This window comes from Ictidomys tridecemlineatus, chromosome 4 (assembly GCF_052094955.1).
Source record: "Ictidomys tridecemlineatus isolate mIctTri1 chromosome 4, mIctTri1.hap1, whole genome shotgun sequence".
In the NCBI taxonomy this organism is placed as follows: Eukaryota; Metazoa; Chordata; class Mammalia; order Rodentia; family Sciuridae; genus Ictidomys; species Ictidomys tridecemlineatus.
This window is the reverse complement of record NC_135480.1, coordinates 189,537,373-189,551,392: the sequence shown is the minus strand read 5'-3', so window position 1 is coordinate 189,551,392 and position 14,020 is coordinate 189,537,373. Positions and strand designations below refer to the sequence as shown.

At 36.4% G+C, this 14,020-nt stretch overlaps 1 protein-coding gene across 2 annotated transcripts in view; it reads right to left on the bottom strand.

Annotated features, from left to right (window-relative positions):
- Hsdl2 (hydroxysteroid dehydrogenase like 2) overlaps nucleotides 1–14,020 on the bottom strand; it is a 60,347-nt gene that overhangs the window by 37,853 nt on the left and 8,474 nt on the right. For both annotated transcript variants that reach the window (XM_005329704.4, XM_040286163.2), the window contains exons 2-6: nucleotides 10,233–10,396; nucleotides 9,173–9,271; nucleotides 6,881–6,995; nucleotides 4,217–4,320; nucleotides 2,199–2,297 (exon numbers count right to left, since the gene is read on the bottom strand). In XM_005329704.4, coding sequence (XP_005329761.1) covers nucleotides 2,199–2,297; nucleotides 4,217–4,320; nucleotides 6,881–6,995; nucleotides 9,173–9,271; nucleotides 10,233–10,396 — 581 coding nt within the window. The remainder of the gene's footprint in view (nucleotides 1–2,198; nucleotides 2,298–4,216; nucleotides 4,321–6,880; nucleotides 6,996–9,172; nucleotides 9,272–10,232; nucleotides 10,397–14,020) is intronic.

The following is a 14,020-nucleotide window of genomic DNA, read 5'->3' as shown; positions in this document are numbered from 1 at the left end:
AAAAATACTTAAAAAAAAAAAAAAATCTGGCGATAGTGGTGCATGCCTCTAATCCCAGCAACTTGAGAGGCTGAGGCAAGAGAGTTGCAAATTTGAGGCCAGCCTCAGCAACTCAATGAGACCCCAAGCAATTTAGAAAGACCCTGTTCTCTAAATAAATAGAATAAAGGTATTTAAAAAAAAAAAGTCTATCATTGCTGGGTGAGGTAGTATACATCTGTACTCCCAAGTAACTTGGGAGGCTTAAGTAGGAGAATCACAAGTTTGAAGCTAGCCTCAAGCAACTTAGCAAGACCCTGTCTCAAAGCAAAAAGGACTGGCGAGATAGCTCAGAGGTAAAGGGTAAAGTACCTCTGTGTTCAATCCCCAACACCCAAAAAACAAAACAAAACAAAAAAAAAAGAGTCTAATACAAAGCATATTTTGTGACAAAGTGTTAACATCTTATGTACTTACTCAGATGGGCATCTGGGTTTGTTTGTTTTAATCCAGGAGCACTTTACCACTGTGCTATATCCCCAGCTTTTTTGTTTTGAGATAGGGTCTCACTAAGTTGCTTAGGACCTTGCTAAGTCACTGAGGCTGGCTTTGAATTTTTTTTTAAAATTATTTTTATTTTAGTTGTAGATGGACACACAATATCCTTTTTATTAATTAATTGTTTTTTTTTTTTTAATGTGGTGCTGAGCCTCAAACCCAGTGCTTCACACATGCAAGGCAAGCACTCTACCACTGAGCTATAGCCCCAGCCCCTGGCTTTGAATTTTTGATTCTCCCACCTCAGCTCCTGAGTCACCACACTTAGCAAGATGGGCATTTTATAAATATAACAGTATGCAAAAACACAAAATACAAAATCCAAAACGATGCTGACAGCACAGTACACAGCAGAAATCAGCTGTTACCCTCATATGACTGTGGCTGACTGGAAGTGGCAACTCGTTGCTAATGTCCAGTACCATGGAATATGTAGTACTGCATATTCTTAGTCAGTGAAAGAACAAAATTCAAAATCAGAAGTATTGAAAGCTGAACTACTTTCACATCACTGAAGAGTTGGAAAATCATTAAGTCGAACCATCGTAAGTTGAGGACTGTCTATATCTAGTCTCCCTCCTTTGTTCTCTGCTGGCCCCATGTGTCCTCTCTCCCAGAAGGAATCAAAGTCCTTCTCAGTCGCTTCTCTTACACAATCATTAGACATACATCTTCAGGGATGAGACGCCCATTTAGATTGAAGAGGAAAGAAATTAAGGCTTTCATGGGCAATATCTATTAAGTATATAAAAATATATATGATAAAATAAGTTTATCTTCTCTTTTTCTTTCTTTAAGCTATTTTGATATAAAAGTGGTAAGTAAAAAACCCATATGACAGATTTTCAGCAGCCAGGAGGCCATCAATTTGTCATACCAAAACTGAAAATGTTGGGACTGGGGTTGTGGCTAAGTGGTAGAATGCTCGCCTCGCACGCACGCACGAGACCCTGGGTTCGATCCTCAGCACCACATAAAAATAAGTAAGTGAAATAAAGTTATTGTGTCCTACAACTAAAAAATAAATATTGTTTTAAAAACTGTAAATATATACACAAAGCCCAGGCTTGTGAATACTCTCCTATCATCCAAGAAGGCTCTGGGCACTCTGTGAACTCACAAGAACTTATATCAAACTATACATAATGCAGCCTTTTATAAAAGCAAAGATAAAAATAGTAGAAATATAAGAAAGTTAAAAAGCATTTTGGAGGATATGTAAGGAGAAAACAAAAGCATAAGAATCTGTAGAATTTAGGAAGATACCAAAGACAAGACAGGGAAGAGGTTAGGGAAGCACTTCTCTTGTTGGCCTTCATGAGAATCTCCACACAGCCCAGTGTTCAGTGTTCCTAATACAGCTTCAGCTGAAGAGTCAGCCATGTAGCCCCAGTCAAAAATGAAAGGTGACAGATTAGGCTCTTATGCTGCAGAATAAAAATGTAACTTGTTTCCAAGCAGACTGATATTACTGTTGATAGTCTACCCAGGCCCACTGCAAGAAGCAATGCAAGAGTGCCAACAAGAATAGGGCTGGGGGTGCAGCTCAGTGGTTCAGCACTTGCCTAGGGCATCCAAGGGTGAGGTTCTGGGTTCAGCACCAGGGGAAAGGGGGACAATAAATGCAAATCTAATATAGGTACCTTTAAACAAGTACATACCTGTTCTAGGCCATAAGGCATTGACTGCAATTTCACCTCTAAATTCTTCTGCCATTCCAAGTACACACATAGACATACCATATTTAGCAATGGTATAAGCTGCAAACAAACCACAAATAATAATAATGTAATTCAGAAACAAATTAATTTGTGAGTATACATAACCAATTTATTTCTGTTACTATTTTCTCTCTAAAAGATTGATATATCTCCATCCCCCCACTACCTCAGTACTACTGGGGACCTTGTGCACACTAGGTTAGCATTCTACCACTGAACTATATTCCCTAACTCCCTGATATATTTTTGAGAATTTTTTTTCAATAATATTAAAAGATACAAAATACAGTTTTAAATGTGCTAAGTTTTTTTGGGGCTGGGGATGTGGCTCAAGTGGTAGTGGTAGTGCCTGGCATGCATGCGGCCCGGGTTCGATCCTCAGCACCACATACAAACAAAGATGTTGTGTCTGCCGAAAACTAAAAAATAAATATCAAAAACTCTCTCTCTCTCTCTCTCTCTCTCTCTCTCTCTAAAAATTAATTAATTAATTAATTAAAAAAATAAATGTGCTAAATTTTGAATAACAGTTTTTATGGAACTAGTTGAGCAGAGATGAACCCTAATATTTGATTAAAAGAAAAGATGAATAAACTTTTGTTTTTCTTAATATTATAGGAATAAATTACTACTTCTTAATTTGTTTTTTTTTCTTTTTAAAAAACAAAGGTGATTATTATTTTTTAAATGTTTCTTTTAGTTATTGATGGACCTTTATTTTATTCATTTATTTATATGTGGTGCTGAGAATTGAACCCAGTGCCTCACACATGTGGGACAAGCGCTCTACCACTGAGCCACAACCCCAACCCCAAAGGTGATTATTTAAAGAGAAACCACAAACCATTAAACAAGAACATGAGCTGGGGGTATGGCTCAGTAATTGAGTATGTACTTAGTACGTACAAGGCCTCAGGTTTGATCTTTAGTACCACAAAAAATAAATATTAATAACAACAAAAGGTTGCAAATTCACTTAATCGATTAAAGCAGAACTTCTTTTGTTTTGTTTTAGGGATTCCCATTCCAAGTGCCTTTCCAAATGTTAGTGAATTCTACTGCAACATGAACCAAGTATTTGACATAATGATCTTAAAACAGGCACATACTATACATAAATCTTGTTACTTAGCATATTCACCTAAAATCATTAAATCAACTTTATCTATCTATCTATTTATCTATTTATCTATCTATCTATCTACAGTACTAGGGATTGAGCCCAGAGGTACTTTACCACTGAACTACATCCCCAGCCCTTTTAATTTTTTATCTTGATATATAAATTCTTACTGAGCTGTCCAGGCTCACTTTGAACTTGTGATCCTCCTGCCTCAGCCTCCCAGGTCACTAGTCTTATAGGCATGCATCACCATGTCCAGTGATTAATAAAAAATCTTAAAACTATCCCTTTAGTTGTGTGTATTTAATCAACTTATTAAAGGAAAAATTATATACAGTAAAACATACCCACTGGGATGTAAAAGAGTTTCCTGGGATAATAAAAATCCATATGTTGGACTGGGATTGTAGCTCAGTGCTTCACTGTTTGCCTAGCAAGTATGAGGCACTGAGTTCGATCCTCAGCACCACATAAAAATAAATAAATAAAATAAAGGTATTGTGTCCATCTACAACTAAAAATATAAAACAACAACAAAAAAAGAAATCCATATCTTGATTTGGGTAATGGTTATACAGGTATACACATATTCAAAACTCACTGAACCACTAAGATCTGTGCACTTTCTTGAATGTATGCTATACTTCAATTTTTTTAATTATAAATTTCTAACATTATAGATAAATGATTACTAATCTACTTTCCAAAATGCTACCTATTGATTTGGAACAGAAAATTTACCACAGAGTACTATGTACAGGTTATGATTACATAATAAATACACTGACTTAATTCAAAACAAATCAGTAAACCATCCCCTGACCCTACTACCTACCACAGTGCTGTTTGAACCACATTGGATTTAGGTTCAGTGGTGGACTGAGATTGAGGATATGAGCAATTTTACTCTTTTTCAAAAAGGGAATACATGCTTTAGATCTGGAAAGTAGAAGCAAACACAAGTCAAGTTAATCGCTTTCTCACAACTTCTGCACTTTTTAAAGTTATATTTTAAATTACTACTATAGAGAAATTCAACTTGCTTAGTATTCTATAGTTTTCTTTGTTTTCTAGAAAGAAGATAGAAAAGCAACTAATTTTCATGCTTTGAAACTTTACTGAATAGCCTGAGTACATAATCTGCTTGATGAAAAAAAATCTTTGATACATTAGTTTTATGTCCAGCTAAGATTATCCTCAACCCCAACAGTGCTAAATTCTCCCTCCCCAGCACACACACTTTTACAGAAACAGTTAATATACTTTTCAGTTGCCACTGTGGTAAAGAACATGGGTATTCAGCTGGGTTTATAATCCCAGCTACTCTGGAGGCTAAAATAAGAGGATTACAAACTCAAGGCCAGCCTCAGCAATTTAGCAAGACCCTGTCTCAAGATTAACAATAAAAAGGGCTGGGGGGAAAACTCAAGTTTAAAAAAGAAGAAACAACAACATGGGTGTTGCTCAAGTCAGACAGTCCTGGGTTCAAATTCTGCTTCTGCCCCTTCCCAAATGACATAGCATTCTAATTTTTTACCCCCCCAAGGGGCACTCTACCACTGAGCCACATCCCCAGCCTTTTTTTGTATTTTATTTAGAGACAGAGTCTCACTGAGTTGCCTAGTGCCTTGCTTTTTGCTGAGGCTGGCTTTGAACTCATAATCATCCTGCCTCAGTCTCCTGAGCCTCTAGGATTACAGGCATGGGCCACCACACCCAGGATATTCTAATTTTTAGTTTTCCTCTATAAATGTTGGTAACATCCACCACAGTCATGACAATCTAGAACTGAACAAAGGATTAAACTTTAAGTAGTAAGTTACAATTGAAAGGACACTCACAGAGTCCACGCAAGGTCCAAAGACTATGCCACACACCAGAATCTCACAAGAGATTTACTGTCAGTAGCACAAGGCAAACCAACAACGCTGTCCCTCCAAGGAGAGCAACAGCATGTCGGCCCTCACAGAGCAGCTTTATAGCCCGCAAGAGGAATTTCATAAGCTGCTTTATAGCCTGGAAGAGGAATTTCATAAGTTGCATCATAAGCTGGGGTGGGGTTGACTGTTTAGCAGGCACATGTTAAGCAGCACTGCCCCAGAATCGAAACTTCAGAACCTCTAGATAAAATGGTTCCTGACCTAAAATGGCAAATCTGATGCCAATATTGATCTGATGCCAATATTGATCTGATGCCAGTAAAAACATCTTATAGCTAAACAATACATTAAGCTTAATTATTATATAGCTTTATTTCATATTCAAGTCATGATGTGTTTTCAAACCTGGTCCATTCTTCTTTCAAGTCTTTTTTAAAAAAAAAAAAACTTCTAAATGTTCTAAATGTACAATACTCTTCTTCCCAACTGCAACATCTTGTTAAATTTACAAACCAAATACAATCAACATGACTAAAGGGTTTTGTTAGGCCAGTTTGAGGTGCCTAAGGGGATAAAGCACCAGGCAACCTGTGGGCCAGAAAGAACAACCAATCAGGCACCGACAGATAGGCAGTGATGGTGCCTCATAACCACCTGTCAATCGGCGGGGTCTCTTGACCAATTCTGGAAGGACACAGATCCCCCAACCAACCCCAGGAGGACAAGCGACTCTAAAAACCTCCCTTTCCTATCTCAAGCCCTCCCTTCCTGCCCTAAACCCAATAAAATTCCAATCTGGCTGAGCCTGGGCAAGACTCTCTGAGACCGGCTCAGTTGGACTGGAGGATCTCATCAGGGATCAAATCTCAATAAAGCCTTGTTCAGCAGCTTTTAATCTGCCTCCTTTCGATCACTGGTGCCTGATGTTACAGGTTTTTGTACATGAGGTTTTTCATTTCATTTCTTCTTCTTTTGTGTGTGTGTGTGGTACTAGGGATTGATCCCAGGGCCACAAGCTAGGCAAGTGCTCTACCACTGAGCTACATCCCCAGTCCCCATTTTTTGTTATTGTTATTATTTTTTTTTTTTTAGACAGGGTCTTACTAAGTAGCTGAGTGTAGCCATGAACTTGCAATCCTCCTGCCTCAGCCTCCCAAGAAGCTGGCATTAATAGGCATAAGGTACTTCACTTTTATGGGGTGTAAAGTGAGGAGGGGAAAAGAATATTATACCCTATTTTCATCAAATCATCAATAGAAACCAACTAAATCTATTTTCCAGACTATATCTTATACTCACAGGAAAGAATGCATTTCATTTATACTGTAAACATGAGCTTTCCCTTGATCTGTGAGACAAACCCCTTGCAGGCCTGGCACTTATTAGCATTAATCCTGTATCAAGTACATTTTTCACAGCAACAAGCCCTGTCTTTTATATTATATGAAATCTCTTAGAACCACACTTACAATACTACTACCTTCAGCTTAATAAAATAGTAAAATGTATCTGCTAGCTTAAAACTATATTGCTAATTCAGTTCACATCTGTTTGTGACGAGGTAAATTCTTTGAGAAAACACTGTGACTCTCCCCCCACAACTTTTCCTTGTGACTCACGTGAGGTAGGTGCCTCTGGTGTTCACGCTCATCATCAAGTCCACTCTCTTTGTAGGTGTTTCCAATGTGTTGGTCAAGCTAATAGCACTGGCATTATTCACCAAAATGTCAATTCCTGTTTCCAAAATAATCAGTTTCATTTTAATGGAAGGGACACTTTTATCACACACATGCACACAAGCACACAAATAAAAGCATTTACTCTACATTGTTGAACTCTTGGTTGATTCACAAGTATCACTTTTAGATAATAAGATTCAGTAGCTGTTTCAAAATAGCACCACATGGGGCTGGGGTCATAGGTCAGTGGTACAACACTGGGTTTGATCCTCAGCACCACATAAAAAAATAAATAAAGTTATTAAAAAAAAAAAAAAACAGCACCACATGATTTGTAGCAGTACAATGGAAATACAGGCAATCACCAGCACTCCATGGAAAATTCTAGGAGGCTTAGTCCTCAATGGTTTATAGCTTCCATCCTACTTGTTCTTTTACCTCCTGGTCTTTCCTCCCTGTCTCCATGAATCCTAAGTCAAATTCTTCTCTGGCATGTCTCCAAGGCCTGTGCCCCTACCAAGTACACTAGTCTCCCTTTCCCCTAAGACCCTATTTTTAAAGGCAAGGGCTCCTTTCTGTTCTTGAAACTGGGAAGAGAAAGACCTTAAGTTTCAATCCCATAAAAAGGATCAAAATGGATCAATTTTGTTTTAATGACTCATATACACACATAAATAATAACTAGCAGGGTGCAATGACAATACAAATTTGAGGACAGCCTCAGCAATTTAGTGACACCATAAGCAACTGAGTAAGACTGTCTCAAAATAAAAAATAAACAGTGCTGTGCATGTGGCTCAATGGTTCAATCCCCAGGGCCGGAAAAAAAAAAACACAAATCTTTAACTGATTTCTGTATACTGTATCTAGTTCTGTATATTCTATCCAGTTTCTACTATGTATCATCTATAGTTATATGCTTAATGAAATAATACCAAATGAAAATGGCAAAATATAAAATATGTCAAATGTTTTCCTTTGTTTCCACATGTTCTTTGTTATTCTTTTTTAAAGTTCACTTAATGACTTAATGAATGAACTTAATGCTACTGAACTATATATTTTAAAATGGTCAGAATGGAAAATTTTGTCTTTTGCCACAATTTTTTAAAATTAAAAAAAATGAATGCAAAAAAAGGAGAGGACAGTTAATATTCCATAAAGCAGGAATACTACAATTTCTACTTCTTGGGTTAGACAGCTTCTAAGAACATCTTTTATTATTCTGCTAACTTTTCCAATCCCCTTTCTCAAAACATGTGGAAAACTATTTAAATAAGATCATTAAATTCACTAAAATACTTTAGTCATAAGCACCTTTTCTTCATAGATAGTAACATTATAAAATTTGGATCATATTCTCATTTCTCAATTTCCATACACTTCAGTACCAATTTCTGTTACTATTTTTTTCTTTCTTTCTCACTTTATTTTTTTTAAATAGTATTGGGGATTAAACCCATCAGTGTTTCACCACTGAGCTGCATTCCCAGCCTTTTTAATTTTTTATTTGGAGATAAGGTCTTGCTAAGTTGCCAAGACTGGCATCAAACTTGTGATTCTCTTGCCTCCCAGCCTTCAAAGTAGGGTACTACCCACCCATTAGTCACCTGGTAGGCATCTTGGTTATCAAATTGACTGTCCTGGTATCACAATGCTTATGTATTAGGAATCCTTATTTTACTTAAAAATGGCCCTAAAATGTAAAAGTAGTGATAGTGGCATTTCAGATAAGCAACAGAAAAGCCATAAAGTGCTTTAAGTAAAAAGGTGAAAGTTCTCAAGGAAATAAAAATTTCGTCATGTTGAGGCTTCTAAGAACTACAGTAAGAATGAATCTTCTACAGATGACACTGTGAAGAAGGAAAAAGGAATGTGGGCTAGTTATGCTAACGTGCTCGGGTGAGTTATGTACCTCAAAGTTCAGGCTATGAAAGGGAGAAACCACAGTCAGACAACTTATTATAATCATACTATTATCAATGTTCTATTTTATTATTGATTATTATTGTTAATCTCTTATTGACCTAATTTACAACTGAACTTTATCATATTGTATGTATAGAAAAAAACACAGAATTTATAGGGCTCAGTTATTATCCATGGTCTGGGGCATCCACTGGGTGTTCTGATATTATCTACACTTTATCAATATCCAAGAATCATCCACTGGGTGTTATTATACCTATATTTTATCAATAGTCAATAATTACTTCAGAATTAAGGCACTACCTCCAAATTTCTCAACGGCTTTCTCCACCGCGTCGTTGATTTGCTGTTCATCTCTCACGTCAACGACACATGGCAAGGCTCTCCCTCCAGCTGCTTCAACTACAAAGGGCAAACAAACAGAAAAGCATCAGCACACTCAAATACTGTATACCTTCCATTCTGATATAACCGTCCAAAGAAAAAAGTACCCTATTTTCAGAAAATCAATATAAATTACTACAGTGCTATAACCACTAGTGACTCTAGCACTCAGTAGGACAGACTGACTAACCCCATTCAGCTTCAGACTAACTAGGCCAACTCTATTAAAAAAAAAAAAGGAAGGTAATTTAAAAAAATTTTTAACATGGAAAATTTCACAAAGTACACAAAAATAACAGGCTAGTTTAAAGAATTGTCATTAATATATCACCTATTGCTCCTGTTTTGCCAGTTTATCTTCCCCTTCCCTTGTTTTGTTTGTACTTTAAAATAATCCCCTGCATCATCTCACTCATAAGCACTTCCTGCTCATTTTCTCCAACATAACCAACAATGCTATAATCTTGATCAGCAAAACTGGACTTGAATATTTAAGCCTTTTCTCCTGCTACTGGGCCTAGCACAATCCCTGAAAATAAGCACAGTTATTCATCAACTGAAAACATTAAGAGAACAACTTGCAAAGTGAACAGAGAATAACAGTTTTTTCAAAATATTCACACCATCCCCCACTCAGATGGTCTCCTCTCCATTTTCACTCCATCGCCCTCTCCCATTCAAGAATTATTGCCTGGTGGGGAGAAGGAGGGTGCTGGGGATGAAACCCAGAGCCACCCATATAGTAGGCAACTGCCCTACCACTGAGCTATATCCTCAGCCCTGAGACATGATTTTTAACTGAAATCTCTCATATGGCTTAGACGTGCTAGAGAAGAAAAACAGTCAAAACTCCTGCTTTCAGGTAACAAAATAAATATTTCCTTAAACAGATAAAATTATCTTAGGGTATTTTTCAAATAGCTTAAACTATAGAGATCACTGTGAGGGCACTTCATGAAATGGCGACTGTCATACTCACTTTCTTCAGCAGCAGTATAGATTGTGCCTGAAAGTTTGGGGTGTGACTGGGTAGTCTTTGCAGCAATGACAATATTCGCTCCATCCTTTGCTGCTTTCAATGCAATAGCTTTGCCGATGCCACGGCTTGCACCTGTGATAAAAACTGTACATCCTGCTAGCTTCCTACAACAGAACAAATGTGACCTTGTTAGAAAGTGCAATATTTTATTACTAACCAGTATCAGGAGCTCATGCACATTTTCATAATATACATATTTCTTCTTCTGTGAAATTTTCTCTAAGCCCCTGCTGCCCATCTGATAGCTAATAACTCTGCTATACCCCCACTGCATAATGACTTATAAATTATTTATGACAACTTCAGTCTTACTGTGGTTTGGCAAACAAAATCTGCTCAAAGTAAATTTTAATGAGAAATTAATAAAATACTATATACAAACATGCATTATTTCACAAAAAAGTATTAACAAGGCTTATTTTTGAATGGCAGAATTATGCATAACTTTCACCAGGTTCTTTGTATTCTCTAATACTTTTCAAATTTTCTACAATGAATACATAACAAAGAAACTATGTAAAACAAATAATGGTTCAGTGGATGTTCATAGTAGTGGAAACAGCCCTAATGTCTATCAACTAATGAATAGATAAACAATGTAGCATATATCCATACAATAAAAGAGAATAAAATGCTTACATAAATGCTACCATAACATGAATGAATCAAATGCATTTTGCTAAGTGAAAGAATGTAGTCACAAAGGACCACATGTGTTAGGACTGCATTTTGTATGCAGAATAGACAAGTCTATGGAGACACAAGATCAGGGGCTGCCTAGAGCTGAGAGTAGGAGGGTTGGGAGTTGAGAGCTGAAAGTGAGTGGAAAAGTTTTTGTGTTTTGTGGTGCTAGGAATTACACCCAAGGCCTCACATATGCTAGGAAAGGATTCCACCACTGATCTACACCCCTAGCCCTTTTTATTTTCTTTTGCACAGGGTCTGGTTAAATCGCATCTTCCTTGCCTCAGTAGGTGGGATTATAGGCATGAATCATCACACCACTCAGTTATTACAAAGTTTTTAAATTGACTGTGGTGATTTTTATCAACATATGAGAGTCCACATATGAACTATAAATTTTTTATTTATCCTGCTGCTTATGGACTTAGTGGAAGATATTTTCCAGGTATTTTGTTGTTTGGCAGTATGAACAATGCTGTGATAAATACTGTTGAACCTATCTTCAGTCACACATGCAAGGGTTTCCCGAGAACACATATCTATTAGTGTAACTGTTGGCTTAAAGGATATTGTTACGAATCAAAGGTAACCACAAATTCTTTGACATTCCTTCCGTCAAGAGAAGGAGTACATTTTCCCCTCCCTTTGAGTTTGGGTTAGCCTATGGCTTTTGTTGACTAAATGAATGTGACAGAAGCAACACTCTTGAATTTCCAAACCATAAAATGGTGGGCAGCTTCTACTTTCTCTTAGAAGCCAGATGCCATGCTGCTAGTGAGTAGATTAACAAATGATGAGAGGCTATTTGAACAGACACCCTCCAGAGTGTCTCTCCACATGGCCTCTCATCATTTGTTGATGCTACTTAAGACATTTTAGCAAAATTACCAGCTAGATGCAGCCATATGTATGCACTACATGGAGAAGAACCCAGGCAACCCACAGAATTATGAAAAATAAGTTGGTTTTGCCAGGCATGGTGATGCACATAATCTCAGCAATCCTGGAAGTTGAGGGTTGAGTACTACAAGTTCAAGGTCAGCCTGAGCTGACAGTATTGAGATACTGTCTCAAAATAAAATTAAAACAAAACAAAACAGGGGCTGGGGTTGTGGTTCAGTGGTATGGCGCTTGCCTAGCATGCGTGAGGCACTGGGTTCGATCCCCAGAACCATGTAAAAATAAAAAATAAAGGTATTATGTTCATATACAACTAAAAAATTGAAACAAAACAAAACCAAAAAGGAGCTGGGGATTGCAGCCCAGTGGGAGAGCCTTGCCTAGCATTTACCCAACACTCTAAGTTGATTCCCTATTACCTTAAAAAAAAAAAAGTTGCTTTAAAACACTAAAGTTTGGAATCATTTGCTACATGGGAATAGATAAATAAACACTAAAGTTCAAGCAATACCAAATCCCTTTCCAAAGTGATTAATATTTCTACTAGCAGTGTATGAGATGACAGTTCACAACCCCCCTCCCTGCCCTGCCCCCAAGCACTTGGTAATGTCAGTCATTTAATTTTTTTTTTTTTTTTGCTAATCTGGTAGTATGAAATGCTGGTTTAAAATTTACATTTCTCTGACTACTAATGAGGTTGAACATATTTTAATGTTAATGGTCACTTAATGTTCCTTCTCCCAAGAATTCCTATTAATTTGTTCTTCTATTTTTCTATATGGTTATTTTTCTTCTTATTGATTCATAAAGTCTATAAATTATATACATTCAAATATCTTCTCACTGTGGCTTGCCTTTTCACTATCTTTATATCTTTCAATGAAGAGAAATTCTTCATTTTTCATATAGCAGAATTTATGAACATTTACTTTTCATGGCCAATGCTTTTAGGGTAAGAAATTCTTCCTTACCTACAAGTATATTAAGCTTCCACATGTTTTATGGTTTGCTTTTTAAAGTTTTAAAGTTTAGGAAGCCAATCTATTTCTTCCCATGTATGTTTAACCAACTGTCTAAAACTGAAAAACTTATCTTTCCTACAGTCTTCAATGTCAGCTTTATTAACTCCATAAATTTATAGACCTGCTTCTAAACTTTCTATTCTGTCCACTGGTCTACAGAGACCACACAGTCTTAATTATAATAGCTTTATTATTCTTGATAACTGATTGGGCAAAAAATTCCATTTGTTCTTCTTCAAGGGTTTCTTAGCTATACTTGGACCTCTGCTTTTTCACACATATTTTATCTATCTACACAGCAAAATTAGTTGGGATTTTGATAGAAATTATATTAATTTATAACTCAGTTTGGTAAGAATTGGTGTCTTCGTAACTGCTTTACAATCCATGAACATGGTATCATTCTCCATTTTTTTAGGTTTTTAATGTTTTTTCATATAATTGTATAATTCTCTTTTTTAAAAAAAAACTTTTTTTTTAGTTGTAGTTGGACATGATACTTTTATTTTATTTATTTATTTTTTGTGGTACTGAGGATTGAACCCAGTGCCTCACATGTGCTAGGTGAGCGCTCTACTGCTAAGTCACAGTCCCAGCCCCATATAATTGTATAATTTTCTACAGAAAAGTATTACTCATTTTTTACTGACTTTATTCTTGGGTACTCCATTGTTTTTAACTTTTTTCAAGTTTGTATTTGTAAATAATTTCAAACTTAAAGTTGTAAGAATAATATGAAGAATACACAAATATCTTCCACCCAGATTAATAGTTGACCTCATTGCTTTGTCATTTGTACTCCTGCTCATCCCCACTCTTGTCCTTCCATAGATCTTATTTTTTCCAAACCACTTAAGAGTAAGATGAATACATCAAGACCTATCCTTTTATATATCCACAGTAGAGTTAACAACCTTAGTATATATAACATTAACACAATAACTACTTATATCTAACATAACATCAGTATTTTAATTTTGTCAATGGACCCAACAATGCCCTAGAGCAATTTTTTGCCATCAAATACAGGACCCAGGTGAAGATCAGACTGTGCCTTTACTTTCATATCTCTTTCATCTCCTTTAATCTAGAACATTTTTGCAGCCTCTTGTCTTTTATAAT